At 42.3% G+C, this 17,767-nt stretch overlaps 3 protein-coding genes across 3 annotated transcripts; all 3 read right to left on the bottom strand.

The window, feature by feature from the left end:
- Positions 1 to 704: 704 nt before the first annotated feature.
- Positions 705 to 4,715, bottom strand: LOC110974475 (kin of IRRE-like protein 2). Its single transcript, XM_022226142.2, has one exon. It carries the CDS (start codon positions 4,298 to 4,300, stop codon positions 2,633 to 2,635), a length of 1,668 nt encoding a protein of 555 aa, XP_022081834.2. The 5' UTR covers positions 4,301 to 4,715; the 3' UTR covers positions 705 to 2,632.
- A 1,934-nt stretch (positions 4,716 to 6,649) lies between these two features.
- LOC147796580 (uncharacterized) lies at positions 6,650 to 10,933 on the bottom strand. Its single transcript, XM_087146686.1, has one exon. The coding sequence runs from the start codon at positions 9,961 to 9,963 to the stop codon at positions 8,257 to 8,259; it is 1,707 nt and encodes a 568-aa protein (XP_087002812.1). The 5' UTR covers positions 9,964 to 10,933; the 3' UTR covers positions 6,650 to 8,256.
- Positions 10,934 to 12,836: 1,903 nt separating this feature from the next.
- Positions 12,837 to 17,022, bottom strand: LOC110974402 (protein amalgam-like). The gene has a single exon (XM_022226010.2). The coding sequence runs from the start codon at positions 16,503 to 16,505 to the stop codon at positions 15,003 to 15,005; it is 1,503 nt and encodes a 500-aa protein (XP_022081702.2). The 5' UTR covers positions 16,506 to 17,022; the 3' UTR covers positions 12,837 to 15,002.
- Positions 17,023 to 17,767: the final 745 nt, after the last annotated feature.

The raw sequence follows: 17,767 nt of genomic DNA, 5'->3' as shown, positions 1-17,767 counted from the left end.
TGGAATCTTAAATCCCTGAATTAGATAAGTAACGACCTCTCAACTGAAATAACTTGGGGAAGACTATATGTCTTTTCTTTTCTTTGTTAATTAGTGGACTAGGACAACCGTCAAGTCTATTTGCTCTGACAAGGACTGCAAGACTGACCCATGGCATGATTGGGGGCAAAACAAGTAAGCAGCGTCCCCAGTAAACATTTGCATTAACTGATTGCACCAGTCACAATTAAGCAGCTGCTCAGAAATTTCCTAAACAAAATAGCTCTGTCAATACAAAACAACCTCCCTTCGAGTCCCTTTAAGATACTTAAATGAAAAATGTTTTCACTATGATTGATTACCCCCCCATCCTCATTTTTTTCGGGGGAGGGGCATTGTCCCCGTCCCCCCTCCCGATCTGCCCTTGGGGCTACATGGCATTTTTTCATATTCGTTTGTATTCAAACTGATCCTTATTACTCATGTTTTGAGTATATGTACCAAGTAAAATGAAGAAAAAAATTCCAAAATTCCCGGTTTCAGTAGATGAAATAACAGGAAGATTATACCAGAACACGAGTCACATGACGAAACATAACAGTTTTCCACCGGCCCACCCTATCCAACTTACTTTGTTTGGAAAATGCTGTACGCTTTTACATCCCTCATTGATTGTGAAAGGTCAAGGGTCAGGATTCAGAAATAAATAATTATTTATGCGACTGTTTATTTTTGTGTTTTAATAAAAGTGCTCTCTATATTTGCGTCACTGAAATTCTGCAAAATTCTGCAATAAACAGATCACTATTTTGCTATATAACAATAATTTGGCGATACTTTTAAATCCTGAAGAACGGTATCTCGAAAAAGTGAGATGACCTGAACATTAACCTACATGTAAGTCTTTTAAATTTGGCCTTGGAAAACGAATTCGTTGGCAAACGAATGAAAGGTTTACATTGCGTCATTTTTGGGCTGAAATATATAAATCTGAAGGACAAGGATAACCCCCTTCTCATAATTCTTTTATGTGATTAAAATCAATTCAATTAATTAACTTTACAAAAAGATTACATAAAATTATCGACCCAAATAATTGCGATTCCGAATGGATATGTATACATGAAAACAAAACCGAAATTATTGCAGTCTCAATAATCTCAACCATCAAGGTATATGTTTGACAAAAAAATTGCGAGTTCTGTTTTGCATCTATTTCATAGTCACCAGTTGAAACCATTATGTTTAAATACATATACTTTATAAGTTACAAAAGCCAAGCAAAACAATTCTACTTTATTTCATTATAAATCAGCAAATCTATTCATACCCTAAAATAGCCCAATTTTTTGAAACTAACGAACTACGTCTGTACTCCAGCAGAATGGGGTGGCATTATTTTAAAATCTTTGTACTTCTAACACGGGGGCATCGGACTGATTGGTTATACAGAGAGAAAATGATCATCTTAAGTCTCGGTTGACCTTTTCAGCTATAATGTTTTCTAGACTAGGAGGTCCATTTACGAATACGTGTACAGGATTGCTCAAGTCTTCATTTACAATTCCTTCTGCAGTATGATAAGATATTGAAATCTTTTTAACTTAAAAATAATTTCATCGCAAAAACAGGCAAATTGTATATCCAGCCAGGCTGATCACAATGGCCTTTGCTATCGTAAAATAATTCTGTTTGCTACACATTGTATTCACAATCATGTTTAAAAATATAACACACACAAACTGACAAAACACGCTGCGTGCAGTGCTATAAAAATCAACCCATAAGTACAAAACTCCATCCTTGATAAAAAAGTAACTAAGAAACGTTTTTAAAGCATTTACACATGCTTATTAAATGATCAATTTTGATTTTGTGTGAACGAATACATCAAGATTGCCACGTAAAAGCTTGCTGCAAAATTGTTGTTTCTCGCAAAATGATGACCTTTTTTCGACGATATGAAATTCTTCAGGTACAGTTCGATAAACAATTCGTTATAAAGTTTCGAGAGATAAATGACAAATTGCAATGCCAGTACGTGTTTTTTTAAAGCTAAAGATAGATGCTCGGAAAAGCAAACACATGTTCGAGACATGTACATGTCATCATAAAAGCCGGTCGCAGAGTCATGCACAAAGTATCCATGGCCCCATCCGATTTTTAAGACATCGATAATCATTTTTTTGCCTCTTGAAAATCAAGAAAATTCACTGTGACAAGAACGTCGACTGTGTGCTTTGCATAATACATTTTTGAAGCATGTTGTACAAGAATTTAGATGTCATATCTTTCACAGATTGTCTTCAGTGATGGTACTTAGCAGTTGCATGGGAGTACAGACCTTTTGAAGAGCGAGAATGGTGGGGATTTTGATAACTCTCTTGAGGCTTCGTGCACTATACAAAGAAAGTGATATCGGAATACTGTTGAGTGTATCACTCGCCATTCTGGAAACCCAGCAGTTCTGTTATGGGGGGAAAATAATCGCAGCAGATCTACTCATCCAGCGGGTGTCCTTTCTTTGAGTATGGCTGGAAATGCCAGCTACTGCCAGCCAGTTGTATGAACAACATGGCAACAATAAACTAGTTCCCCTGACGTCCGGTTTTTAGGTTTTTTCTCCTTTTTTTTTTACTGGAGTTAAGCCATTTTAAAGTTCTGTGCTGACTATGTTGTCGTCCTCGTCACTGTTCTTTAGTTTCAGCTCTGGAGACTCCTCTCCGATGTTGTAAGGGGGCAAGTTATTCTCTTCCTCCTCGACATTTAGATCATTCTCGGCTGCTTTCATCACCATTGAGTTGCGGTACTCGTCGAAGTGAGGATTGACGTAGTAGGTAAAGGATTTCTCCCCGTCAGGGCTGATCAGGGCAGCGTCATCTGCGCTCGTCGTCGGACCCTTGACAACTCCATTTGCTAGGGACGACATCGAGTTCTTCCTGGGGATCGGCCTCAGTGCCCCGTCGTCCTCTCTCTCCTCCTCGGCAGTTGCCCGGTAGGCTGGAATACTGGTGACATCCGGACCGTACCCGGCTGATTCCAGATCGAGCCCCGACCGCACCAGGTCACCGTTGCTGCTGGGTTTCTTTCCATAGCGACTTCCGAAGCCACCGACCGTTTGGGTGTAGACGATGCCCGAGTCTACAGTCGTCACCTCCTCCTTGTTGCGTCTGGACAAGGACAGGGACCTCCTCACGCTCTTTTTCTTATTGATTTGTTTCACCTTTCTCCTCTGTCGGCGCCACCAGATGGCATACACGACGAGGACGATCAGAACAAGCCCAAGGATGATGCCAAGTAGGATAGGCCCGACTATTTGAGCAAGCGTCTTACCGGGCAGGACTTGGATCGCATGCCTGGCCGTTGCTTCTCCAATGTCGTTCACCGCCTCGCAGCGGATCGTCACGTTGTTGTCGTTGTCCTCTAAGTCGGGAAGGACCAGAACAGACCCGCTCTTTTCCAGTCTGGCCCGGTTGAATCTCGGATGTTGCTCGAAGGAGACCTGATAGTCGTTGTAATGCCAAGTGTAGGCAAAGTTGGGTGGATTTCCAGTCGCTACGCACCGGAACATGGCATCCACGCCAGTTTCCATGTCCGTTTCGGCTTCGATAGTCACAATCGGCGAGTGCTGAACTTCGAGGGTGATCTGACAGGCTCTATACTGCCCTGAATCCGGCTGACAGGTGAAAGTTTGTTGATTTGCTGAAGCCTGGGCTAAAAACTCAGCGTTTATCCCTGGCCCAGGTGAATTGGTGTTGAAGTTAGAACTGCTCAGTGGTTGGTCCCCAAGATACCACCTCAGCTCCACACTGGGGTCGCTAGAGGCGCATCGTAGGGACAGTTGGTCTCCAACTTCAGCAATTTTTCCCTCTGGGATCCAACAGACGGGGTCGCCTGTTGGTGGCACTCGGATTACCGTAAGAGTCGCAGGTCGGGAACTGAACGTGGCTGGAGGGATGTCCCCTCTCCCGTCGTTTACGATGATATTACATATGTACTGGCCCTCATCCTCGATCTGAACCTGACTGATCACGAGGTTGTAATCTCCGCTTCCTTCCTCTCCTTCCACCGAGAATCTACTGGGGGTACCAGACGGAAGTTCCCGCCTGTCTCCCACCACGATCTGGGTAGGATTGCCCGGGACAGTCCAGAACACGGTGGCCTGTGTTTCGGCGATACTGCAATGCATAGTCACGGGAGTGTTCATCAGTATCTCGGCATCTCTGGGTTCCCTTTGGAACATCTGGGATGAAGCTGTTTGTAAGTTGTGCAGAACAGCGATCAGCAACACTGTGATTTTACACAACGAAGCCACGGCCATTGTCACTGTGTGTGCAGTGGTTGATAAAAAAGTCAGTCGGTATTCAAACACGTACCATTAGTTCGCCAGAATCCCACGGTCCAATCTCGATTCAGTCCTCATCAAAACCGGATAGATTCACTGTCCCGTTTTCAACTAAATCGCAATTTCCGAGTGTCATCTCCGTAAAACCAGTTGGAAATTTCTTGCGCTCGATCTCTCTGATTTTTCCCCTCGGTAGCTGTTTAAGTCTCTGTCTATTCCGTTGATTTACCGAGATGCGATCGCAATGGTAGGCCTACAGTTGCGCATCACACCAAGCAGTACCACGCATCATCGACTGGAGGCGGTTATGTCATGACGTCAGTTAGCCGTGGAGGCCGTGTTTCTTTCATATGCCACCACTTTCACACTGGGCCACACCTGACATCCTTAATGCCATTCAGTCAACTGTTCGATGCAAATAAAGAATAGATCGGGCTAACAATGCCATCATGAATATTCAAGTGGGGTCAAACCCCGCAGCGATCCTCGATAACAAGTGGGTTTTGTTTGCTCATTTTATTCCTTTGAACAGCATGTGCCTCCAGTAAGTGAAAGACGAATGTGCTTCAAGATCAACTTGGTTCCTAGTGCAACAGGTAAACATGACCTTTTGACCCCACTGCTTGTGATTGAGGAGACTGGAAGAGAACAGAAAATAAATGAATAAAATTAATTTTAGTACTTGCTCCTTGAGATAAAAGTAATGGTTTCTGCCCAGATTTGGATTACTCCAATTTCCCAAGCGTTTCCAGAACCCAGAAAGTTGAACTGAATTTAGCAGATCCCATGAATCGTTGTACATGTACATGTTCTTTTGTTAGTATTGTATCCTTTTTACCGTTGGTGTGTTCGTGTACACCTTTTATATGTCTGCCCGTATACGTGCACATTAATTGTCCGGAAGACAGATTTTCTCGTGTGGGTGCTGGCTTGGTATTTGGAGAATTTCGGCCAGACGAAGCTTTTCGTAAGAGCGTAACAATACCTGCCTCAAAATCCATTCTAAGGATTGGCCCTCACATTTTCCACGACCTCATTCTTTGATGTCTGAAAACCACGCATGGGCGGCTTTTTTATTTATTATTTTTTTCGTTCACAAACACAAAAAGGTTTCTTCGACTATTACCGTATAAGGTAACGACGACCTCGAACTTTATTATGTGGCTGTTCTGCTCATTAGAATGATAATTCCAAAGGTTGGGTCACGAAATGAAGTACCAGTTTGAAGTGATGAATTTCTTTTAAACAAAATGGCCGACTCCCCGCGCTATGTAACAATGTGGGTACCGGTACTCGGGGGCATATTGTAAATTGCAAATCTGTAAACAGTGCGCTTGACTCTACATGTTATCTGATGCAAATTAAGTTTAAGCTTGTTTTCACCGTAAAGGATTCTCGGTGATTCTCGATTATCAAGTCTAAAAGTCCGGTAACAGCCGGTGATAATTCCTTTCTTCAGGTTTACTTCTCTCACTTCTAGTCTCGTAACCTGATTAGATTTCATCAGGTAGGAGAAAGGTAATAACAAGGGGGGCAGAACCATAAGATCAGAGTATAAAGAAATGATCGAAGACTAGACATTCTAAAATTGATACCTATCCCTTTAAAACATGCTAAAAATCAAGAATAAATATCCTGAGTTTCGAAAGTATCCGATTTTGGCGACGAAAGCTTCACATGTGTCTTTGACTTGAGAGCGTAGAAGACAAAGGCTAAATTAAAGTAATACTCTAGATGTGTTTTTAATCTAATAATTTTGCAAGGGAGTGAGTGAGGGAGTGACCATGTAAAAATTACATTTACATCATCACTTAAAAACCTACCGGTTGCTCAATGAGACAGTTTGATTAAATTCATCTTCGCATTGCTTGACGAGAAAAGACAACAAATTGGTTCCGGCAAAAGTGTCATCCTGCACGGGCAGGAAGGTTGGCTGCACCGGTGTTGCTATGGGAACGACCAAACACCTGCCAGACTAATCTAACCAACACCAATGCTTGCATTATCTTTCGAATGGAGGTGTCGAAAAATTATCTTAGTGATTTAAAATGGAGATGGCAAGATTTCACAAATATCAGTCCATGGCACCATTTCAGATTGAAAAATATATTTTTAGATCCATTTCGAACTCCTTCTGGATGTTGTGATTGCGACCAAGTACAGAATTAGAGAATGGATCAAATTATTCTTTGTAGGTTTTATGGAAGAAAATAATAGTTTTCAGTACCAGGACAGGCAGCACTCTTGAAGGTGAAAGAAACAAATCAAACTTATAAAAACTCATTATAACAGTGGTATGAATTAATATCCCAAAGATCACACCACTTAAAGTCTCTATATCCATTTTAATGTTGACTTCATTTTTTCAGATTGCCGAACAAAAATTACAAGAACTACTTATTTCCTTAATCTGGGTGGAATGCGTATCGTAGTTACAAGATATCATTGTTATTTATGGGGCCATTTGGTCAATCTAGCGAACTTCTTATCTATATTTGTGAATAACACAGATAATAATAGAGATGGAATACTATATTTGTGAAAAATAAATGTGAAAAAATTAAGTACAACATAAAATATGATGAAAAGGATCACCAGTACTGTCCCGTCGTTGGGAAAGCCAGCCAAAAATATCTGAGTACGATAAAAAAAAATGGTAAAGATTTCATGAATGATCGAGAACAATTTGCGTTTTGAACATATGTGCTAATAAAATAATGGATGAACGGGACAAAAGGGTTAATTCGTCTCCTAACAAGCACAGCCGAAAATAGAATACATTGTAATAATACTTTCTTGTAACATGGTTGATATATAAGAGAAGTCGTATAAAATAGTTTTCGAAGTAATGAGCCATTTAAGAGATATTATTTGGTTAATGTGGTATCTTATCTTTGGACAGTCTAAAAAGTTAAATATTATTCGTGACAAAATATTTCACAGTGTCTTTACCGTGGTTTTTATTTTTAAATCAAATTTAAAAACCATTTTAATATTTACTAGGGTAAATACAGAATTTCCTGAAAAATGCATATCTTCATGTTCTTCTTCCGTTTCCTAAAATGTCAAATACGCATAAGTGACGGATTTTTATATCCCCGTCACTTTGGCACAAGGCTGAGCGAACACGCATATTTTAAACAATCTGTGTTTTATTTTAGAACGTGTGACTCGAAAATAAAGATTGTTGGTATCAATTAAGGCGTAATAGCACTGAGTAACAATAATCAGAAATTCAAAACAATCAATAGTTGTTGACTGAAGTACGTTTACCTCTCCCCAACCCCCAAATACATGATTTTATACCAAAATCGTTGCAAAACCAGGAGTATGAAATGTCTTTTTTCGTTTTCATTGAAAGGAACGTTTGAGGTGGAAATGAATTAATACGTCAAATATAAACAGTAAGTTTCTCTATGAAATCTTACAGCTTAATGTGACCCATCAATGGCTGACTCAAATAAAAGTCATATTTTACTGCATAAAACATTTTGCTGTGTTCCTCTACAGATATTGGAAAAACTTCAAAAGCAACTTTTTTCATAGAAGTCTTGAAAACCTTAGACAGGTTCGTATTTCAATTAGTTGCCGGTAGAAAATTCAACATCCGTGATTTACAATGTATTTTGGTTCAACCCCAATCGTTTGAGAAGACATTTGCGAAACCAACTGAATGTCAATCCGATGTAAACCAACACGTAAGTGTAACTTGGAAATAGTTCCAAAAGGGGGAATATATAAAACAAACATTGGCACTGAGTGATTTTCCCGCCTAATATTTTTAAACACCGTTGTCGTGTGAACCAGACACATATGGATACATCATCTACCTCTGACCAGTGACCATGCAGTTTTGCTTTTTTCATTTTAAATAAAAAGTTTGATTTGGATTACTCCATTGTGACACAGAAGAATACCTCATCAAACGAAACTCATTCTTTGATATTGAGTCCGACATTTTTACTAAAGTCCAATTCTGCATAAATAATACGATCAGCTGGTATCTTATCCTTCTCGGCTTCTTCCGATGCTTTGGCTCCTCCCGAAGTGTCCTCCTTGCTCGCTTGTATGTTAAGTCCGACATTTCCTTGATCCGAGGTTCTCCTGTTATCCTCAGATTTCTTCCTGTAGTGCCTTACTCGCTTCTTCTTGGAGTCTGCCTGCCCGAGGTCATTTTCGAGTTGGGTTGTGTTGTTAGTTGAATCAGTTTCTCCCGTGGTGGTGGAGCTTGTCTCCTTGGAGTCACCGTCTGCGTCCGTGGAAGGTGGGCGGGGCGGTGGAGTAGGAGGCCGAAGTGGGCTAGTCTCCCCTCCCGTTGATGTGGATGGGATGTCAGCAGTGTTGCTTGGAACTGGGCTGGATGGGACGTTCAGCTTCTTGATCTGGGCGTAGATGGGTTCCTTGGGCGTCTTCATCCTAGCCTTCACTGGAGGCTCCTTGTAGGGCTTGATTTTCTTCTTCTCCCTCTTCTGAGTTGGGCGTGGCTTACTCGATGAGAGGGGGGCTGACACCGCTTTCTTTTCGAGCGTCTGAGCGGGCTTCACAAACTTTTGGTCCATGTTTTTGGTTATGGTAAGGTTTTTCTTCTTGGATTTGAGTTCGACTGGAGCTGTCGCAACAGACGCAGCTTCAACCTCTGGAGCGGTCTCTGGTTGCACAGCCGGTTCCTCGCGGAGTTGGTCAGTGTCAGGTGAGGTATCGCTCGCTGGCTCTTGCGCAGGCACGACATCTGGTGGCTGTGAGACGGGTTGCCCCATTTCAGGTGTGAGGGGAGAATCCCTCACCGATTCGCCGTCCTCGCTGGTCATATCGATCGCCACCACTGGTGGCGGGATCCACGACCCTCTCTGGAGGGCATCGGCGTCTAAGATGGGGTTGGGCTCGAGCATCGGCTCTCGGCAGTACCGGCACTGGCGGTGCCGGAAGAGAAAATAGAGGACAACGAAGAATAACAGAAGAGCGATCAGACTCATAAGGCCGACCAGCACGAAAGGGATGATTTCGGACCTCGCGTCATCGTTGACTGACACGGAGCAGTTCCTCTTAAGACGATCAATGGTAGCTGTGCAGATGAACAGCAGTGGCGACTTCGAGTCCTGTACAATACTACTGTAGGTGATAGACACCTTCTCACCATCTCGCTCGAGTTGGACGTCCTCGAGAGTTCTGTGACTGAGGTTGCCTGACCCGTCCGGCATAAGCCACTGAAGGGTCGTGTTTTCCTGCCCGATTGAAGTACAAGTGATAACGTAGCTGCCCCCTCTCTGTATGTTTCCACTGCTTGGTGCACGATCACATTGAGGTATCCAAGAGGACGGTAGGACATCAAGTGTAATTTTACTGGTTTCGTTCTCATAATGGCACGAGTACATTCCGGTGTCAGCCCTCTTGGTGTCATTAATAATGAGACGCCGGTCTTCAACCTCGAATCTACCGTCTGTGTTTAAGTCTGTGGTTCCCTTCTGCCATCTTATCTGTGTCCCTGCAACATTTTGCAAGTTGCATTCAAACATAACCGTGTCACCTTCAATTGTATATCCCTTAGGCGTCTTAGTCAGAGTAAGTATTTGGCCGGTACATGAAACTAAGATAAGAGTCAGCCATTGCAAGGCATTGAAGAACCGCTTCTGAGGTGCCATTTCGACTATTTCCGTCCCGTCACTAACTTGACGGCTCAGTATGATCGCACAAATTCCCCAAATATGCCAAGGTCTTTAAAAACGGAGGCACAACACCTTTCAACCTGATGGTTCACGTTCGTCCTTGTTAAACACGATGTACCAGGAGGTTTCCTTGATAATTGTCTTCCCCCAAGAGTACACTATGTTTCAATTCATATTGGGTAACAGAGTCACGTGTAGCAAGGTTAGATACACACTAATGCAAATGCCCCTTCAACTAACCGGTGACTTACTGCACGCCCGGTGTACAGCAGATGAGTGAAAGGTTCTCGTTGGATCGTCATACCGTTCACTGTGCTTGCTTCCCGTTCACCGATTCACATTTGACCCGGCAGAGTCAACAATCTGTACCTGATTTCTTCGATAAATCCCAAGCACTTTCCTTTCTAGTCTGTACGCTTCACCAGCAATGGCAGCGACAACGGTGTTCGATACCACGGTGACCTTAATACCATTAACTATTGTGTTCCACTGCTCTGTGGTTCCAGTAAACAACCTTGGTGAACCAAAAATGCATACTTACTGCACTGATGTCACCCCTGTCCAAATTGAACATCCGGGCACTCGTGTACCCACTGTGTATACACTTTCTCTGAAGGAGCTTGCTCGTGGTGGTCCATACAATCGGTGTTTTATTCGGTGCAAAGGAGGGAAATCCCTTTTAAAATACCCCACTTATTTGTTATGCACGAATGTCAGCGCCATGGCGTGCGTCCATCACAATTTACAGCGCATTATTCTAGGGGTGTGACTCACAAATCCCTTGAAACAAACGGTTTACCACGCCTCCTTGAAAATGTGACATCGTCCACTTACGCAACCAATTGTAAATAAAGGAATTTATCGTAAGCTGTCGTCTTTTGACATGGAAATAATTTTTTTCATGGAGTTGTTTGTTTTACCACAGCTTCTTCCCCAGACTACATTCAGTGGCGCGTTCAAAGGGCGGTAACTTTGCATATCAATGTGTTTGATCGTGGCTTTCACTGACATCAATGGAGCGTGACTGGATTTCGGTGGGAACGCAGGCTCACATCGGTTCAGTGTTGGTAAATGCCGATATTATTTAGCGAAAGAAACATCTGGTAGGAATATAAATCACATTATTCATGATCCCCTCCTTTCTGGCTACTCTTACAGAAGGAGAGGAGCGACATCATTGACAAGTGGATCAGGAGACCTTAAGGACATTTTCATTTACTGGGAGGGGAGGCAGTCTGTCAGTTTCGGTTAAACTTAAAGGCTGAATTGATCCTTTCGCTTTTCTCCATTTACCCTCTCAGTGTTCTTAGCGTACTAATAAGAAATCTTTAGCTAGATCTTATCATCACATCATATCTGAGATGTTAGAATCCATCTTTGTATACTTTTCAGTTTTGATCCTTCGATCAGGGAATAAAGTATAACGGATTGATAGGTTTTGGTGCTCTCTATACCAGCTTGAAATACAGTTTACTAAGATTCAAAAACGTAGATATTGTGGTGTTCACTCTGGGTCGAGATTCTAGTTTCACTCATGGAGGTGAATTGTCACATTGGTGATAAGCAAAACTGGTGGGAATGAAAGCGTTCACTCAAAAGCATTAACAATACACCGACCTATAAGCCATTTCTTGACCAACGAATTAGGCATTTTCGCTGCGTTTGGAACAGAGCGAAAGTAAGATCGCATTGGATACCCCTGAAATTATAAACACTAGTTTTTGTAACTATAAAATGCACAGAGTTTAGTCTAAAAAATAAGTCTCGGCAAGTTAACAGTTAACAAAGGAGGAGTCATCATGACCTGGGTGGGCTTGAATGCGATCCTTTTCCTCAGCAACCTCGTTCTTGCATAGGCGTGATTCAAGCCAAAACAGGAAGGACACTCATATTTGGCTGCTTTGCATCATAAAGGTCCAGCTATTTTTCTTCCTGCTTTGCCGTGACCTTGTAATCCGCGACCCATGAGGATTGTTATTCAGACGAATGCTGATCGAAACGTTCTCATGGGGCGTCGGCATGTTGATTTTTTTCATTGGCACGCCAAAAAAAACCACCCCCTGCGTACGTGCTTTAGTGCTTGAGTCACAGCTAAAAATGATGGCAGACATTTTGATGAAGGTTTTGCCTTAGTTTGTAGACAAAGATGTTTTGGAAATACATATTGTCATAATAACTAAATAAAAATAACAGTTGACTACCTGCTTTTAATCAGGCCTTTTACAGTTTGGCGTTTTGGGATGATCGTTGATTCATTTCTCCCAAAATTTAACCAGGAGTGTAGCCAGTGCTGTATTATTGGGGGAAAAATCAATTATAAGAGATTTCCGTGCAACTGCTAGGGGCCAAACCCGATAACAGGACGTAACGGCGTTTGTTTTTTTCACGTGATTGGGAACCGTTTTGTATATTGGCTTCCTCTCCATCCTGAACACGGAAATTTCTTTAGATGGCAGCTGGTTTTCAATCCACAGTACTCATGCCATTGTAGACCAAGAAAAGCAACAGGTACTTTCTATTCGATCACGAATTCTAACTCTGAAATTTAGCTGATCAAATTTTTTTCACAGGTATATTTGCTTTCAAGAATCTCTAGATCCCTTGTGAATATGCAGAGAGGATACTCGAGTCGTATGCCAGTTTCGTAGGTTTGGTGCAGCAGCCCTGAAGAAATTTGTCGTGCAGGTCTTTAACTCCGCTAAAAATGAAGTAAACAATATGTTTCAGTGCTCCACATTCACTGGATGGTGATATTTAATGATATCCCGAGAAATCTCAGTACACCGATCGGACATGCATCTAACAAATCAATAATACGAGCTTGATAAAACAAAAGTAGTCTGGACACATTGTTTGGCATTAAAGAACTTTTATTAAAGCGTTTAATAATTGTTTACAAACCTTTAAAGCAGCTTTTACCTTGATTTTGATTAAAAAAAAATTTCAACAAAATTACCTCAGATCCGTAAGAGATGTTTGTTTCGACGTAGCATTTTGAAGCAATTATAAAATGCATTGCAAACCAAGAAAATGCACTTTGCTTGTATATACACCTAGCTGACATTTGACTTGAAATCTAAAAGACTAAAGTGTACAATTGGAACTAAAAATTACAGTACATGTACTTAATTTTTTTCTGAAAATAAAGCACATTTCTCAATCATTGCATAATGTCTTTCTATTTCTGTGATATCAATAAGTTTGGTGTAATTTCTTTCTTTTCTAAGTAAGCAAACGTTTTCGCAGTCCTTCAGGCTACATTTCGAAGTTGATTGTCTTTTTTTCAATTTGAAAAATTCAAAATGAGCTAAACCCTTTTAATAAGTGTGGACAATAATAGCACTTCGAAACTTATGAACAGACGTTTGACGACTAAAAATATTCTCAGATAAGTTTTGACAGTATTCTTTTATGTACAAATTATCATGATTTGCATTCATAAAAATAGTCAACTCTGCATAGGTAGTTATATTTAGACTTTAGACTAAGGCAAAATTAGGAACTTTCTCCATGGATAAGAAATAAAATATTACGACAAACAGGACTTCTAACGCATGATAGAATATCATTAATTTTTTAGCTATTAATTGGAAGGTCGAATTTGCCAAGCACAACGGTTCCTTTAACCATCAGCAGTTTGTCACGTGATTAGACAGTAAGGTTGGTTCGGTGATTCTGCATGTTTCAAATGTTAATTTTTGCACAAAATATTGCTCAAAATCTTATTATTTCATAAAGTACTTCATTAAACTTTTAAAAAGGCCATAAAATTATAGGTTTTTATATCTACTTTTTCATATATGTGCATATACATGTATCCCAACTAAATCATTATAGCAAAACATCATTAGTCATTTAATAACACACATGTACAGGTCATGTGAAATTGTGATCGTGTAATTGGCATCTAAGTAACATCTACAGGTAGTCATTACAGTCACAGCAGTGATGTTGAGTAAAAGTATTACAAGCTATGGTTGTATTGCCTTCAGCAACGACATTCGGTAATTTGTTCTGCAAGAACACTTTTATTGATACATGTATTTGCTTCTGATTTCAAAGAAATGTCAGTGAGCTTGGTTCGATAATTTCTACCCGGTTGTATAGCTTTCCACATTCGTGGACTATACAGGATGATCATATAGCACTGCAACAGACATTCACGCACTAAATGCCATTGTTTCTACCCGAGTGGCGACTTGCCATTGTCACTAACACGCAAAAACCTGTACATCTGTAACTAATCACGATAATAAATGAAATTTCCGAAAAAAAAATATTACTTTCGTACATCACTGAAAAACCTCTTTGCTTGGAAAACAAATTGACATAAGTGGAAAGTTCGCAACCTCGATCTTTGTTAGAGCACCTATAACCATTCGCATCATGTTGAATAGTAAGACTGTGTGCCCCAGGGAAGAAGTACATGCGCCCACAACGTTCAAGCTAAGCCTACCGCCATGTTTGAAACGATGACGTCACGGCCATACACGCACTGTACAGTCCCCCTAGGTTTGGTCTTACTTCTTCAAGACATGGACCCTATCCTCCGAATGCATTCAGAAGCCAGCGTCCTTTGTCTTGGGAAATGCTTGGACGTGGGGCCCTGAATGCTGGATACCTTGATGGAATTGACCTGTTTTTTATGGCTTGTTTGCATTTTTCTATAGGTATTGGAAATTACCGTAGGTAATCTTGTTTCGCTTATCTGTGCATAGCTTGCGACAATTAACTTGTGCGTTAATGGAATATAAATTTTCTTTCTGTATGGATGCACTTTTGATGACTCTGCATTAAAAACATGATTTCTAAATAGTCAAGTTTACATGTATGACATCTTTTTGTCTTCTCTCCCGTTTCATGCTCCTTGCCGTCACTGTTATTTGATATTTTGTAAAAAGTGAATTTGGGGGTTGTTTGATAATCTAACTATTTGACAGTTGTTGTATGAGTAAGCATTGCTCATTACTTTATTCGAAGCCAATGTGTTTGGCGGGTATTCCATCTCAGGGTATCTATTCGGAGTTGGGGTCAATTATAGGCTCCGTAGACGAGGGATTGGACTGAGATAACGAATAACTGTCACTTTGGAACGCCTCGTTGACGTTCTGGTACCTCGGGCCCTTCTCCCCTGTCTCAAAGTCGTTGCTGGTACTCGGTTCCTTGGGGCTGTCCTCTACGGCGGCCGATTCTTGCCCTCCTTGGAAGTCTTCGATGGGGGCCATCTCCTCTTCGAAGTCGCCGATGTAATCTTCATCCTCGTCCCCGTCACGCTGCATGGAGGTTGGTCGGGATTTGTTCACGGAATATCGCAGTCGATCCTTCCGCCCCTCGTCTTCCTGCCCGGATCTGTCGACGCAGCAGATGCAGGCGACGACAACGATGAAGATGAAGAGGACACCGGCAATGGCGCCAATGACGACGAGTATCAGCCACGTTGGAAGCTCTCCTAGTCGCTTGATTTCCACGACAGCATCGACAACGCCTAACCGGTTAGATGCACGACAGAAGAAATCTTTGCCGACATCGTCGGTCGTCAGCTCGACCTTCACTGCTGTCTTCGTCTGATCATCGTCGAGAATCAAGTTACCAGTCTTGTTTTCTGGAAGAATGATCTGTGGCCTGCCGTCCAAAGCAGGGTTAGCGTAAGCCTGACACTTCAGTTCGACAGCGACAGTCTCCAGGAATTGGACATTGACCACACTGGGGGTGATGCGGACCACCGGTTTGAAGCTGACCTCTAAGGTAGGTTGAGGGCCGGACGCAGCCATCGGTTCCCTGCATGATCGTTTGGCAACGCTGCTGGGATGGGTTTCGACACACCGGTAATACGACCGATGGTCGACACTCGACAATGTGACCATGGCAGTGGCGGTAATAACATCGTTATTACCGACTGTTCTGATCGGCAAAGTCTGAGTGACATTTTCGTCTCTTACCCTTTCCCATGAGAGCTGTGGCGGGGGAACTCCTCCTCTAGTAACACAGGTTAAGGTTAAGACGACGCCCTGGTTGTAATGCCCCACCGGGTTGCCGTCTGGTGCCCTTGTGCACTGGGGGTAACCATCGACAGGTGGCTGTGGTGAATCGATAACAGTTAGCTGGGCACCAGCCTCCATTGCCGCGGATGTAGGATTATTGGGATCGCTCACAAGACAGATGTAAGTCCCTGCATCCTCTGCCCTGACATTGGTGATGCGGAGGTTAAACTCACCCTGGCTGGGGTCTCCTTGGAACTGGAAGCGTGGGTAACTGTCGTGCGAGTTGACATTGGGGCCGATGGTGAATTCTTTCCCCGCGGTGTTCACGTCCGTGCGCTGGTTGATGTTCCAAAATACCTGGTGGCGGCCCAGGTTGGAGATAGTACAGTACAAGATGGCCGTGTGACCCTGAGCTGCCACTGTGTTGCTCGGTCGCACAGAGATTGTCGTCCCTGGGATAGTCTGCGACACGACACCTGTCACTGTCAATAGAGCGACAGCGACAAGGCCAATCGTCACATTGCACCGAGAAGCCATTTTTGATCAGATCACCCCCTGAATTTACGAGACGAGAATCATTATATTAGTACCTCGCCAGAAGGTTGCGTGCACCCTTACCTGTATTTCGCCACTGGGCCGTACCACTAGTGTCTAAGGCTTCGCTTCTCAGTGTGAAACATTTATGGAGAAGCATCAAGTTTGATGTCAGAAATGTCCAAATGACGGACCTATGGGGTGTGTATCGAAACACAAGTTCATGTGTGGGCGATCTCTCTACCTTAAACGTCAAAGGGTCGCATAGTAATTATTCATGATTCGCCTGGGCGCGGTAACGTGTGGCTTTTCATTGCGTCTGACCCTCGACCTTACGAAGTTTTGTTTTGGCACGGGAAGAACGATTTCACGGAAGGGATGTTCCTTGCAGGCATTACGAACTCAAGCACTTCAGAGCTGTGCCGTCATTTACATTTCCCATTGGTGAAGTTATGTAAAATATAGCATTTTGCCAGTAGCAGTTGAGTTATCTCGTGAGCGGTGAGAAATTCACATCAATGCTGAAGGAACGAAACGTTCCAATACCCCTATATGGTCTAAATCAGCCAATCCAAAAAGGGGCACCATGGTCAGTGTTTGGCAAGTGGATTTGTTTACTGTGCGCGCCTTTCACTTATGAAAGCAGAAAGCACAATGGTGGACAATGAATGCCTAGTCGCGCTTGGAGAGCGAGTCTAGTATCGCCCCCACAACCCTTCACTTTGTACGGTATGACTCACAACAAGGGTACGAAGAGTGAAAATACTTTCTTCTAGAGCTTGATCACTGTGTTGTAAGATGTGCCTAATTCTTCTGACAAAAAGATAAACCTAGCCGCCTTAGTTCTGAGTGGGCGTGCAAAAGTGTGAAGTGCTCTTTCATCAGGCAAAAGTCGATACTTATTGTCACTCTAAACAACTGTCCAACATGCTGGGAAAAAATGTAATCGCCAGCTATGGAGGGCCTGACGTTTCGATCCTAGCGGAATCTTTCTTAAAGGCCAAAAAATGTAATCTAAACACTGCTGCAAACTGCTTGCTGGCTACATTGACCTAAAACACAAATCATAGAAGCTGGAGGGCCTAACGTTTACATCCTGATTTAGAAAAATTCTGCCACCATCGAAACGTCAGGCCTTCCTACTTTTGTGAGGAAAAACGTTTTGTCAATTTTGTCAGGCAGTTGAGTTTTGTTTCCTTCTCATATCTTCTGATGAGTGCATGAGTTAAGTTTGATGTTCATTGGATAAAGGAAAATTATTCCAA

This window comes from Acanthaster planci, linkage group LG15 (assembly GCF_054643075.1).
Source record: "Acanthaster planci isolate LZ-2023a linkage group LG15, COTS_SCS, whole genome shotgun sequence".
In the NCBI taxonomy this organism is placed as follows: Eukaryota; Metazoa; Echinodermata; class Asteroidea; order Valvatida; family Acanthasteridae; genus Acanthaster; species Acanthaster planci.
This window is presented reverse-complemented; position numbering and strand designations above follow the sequence as displayed.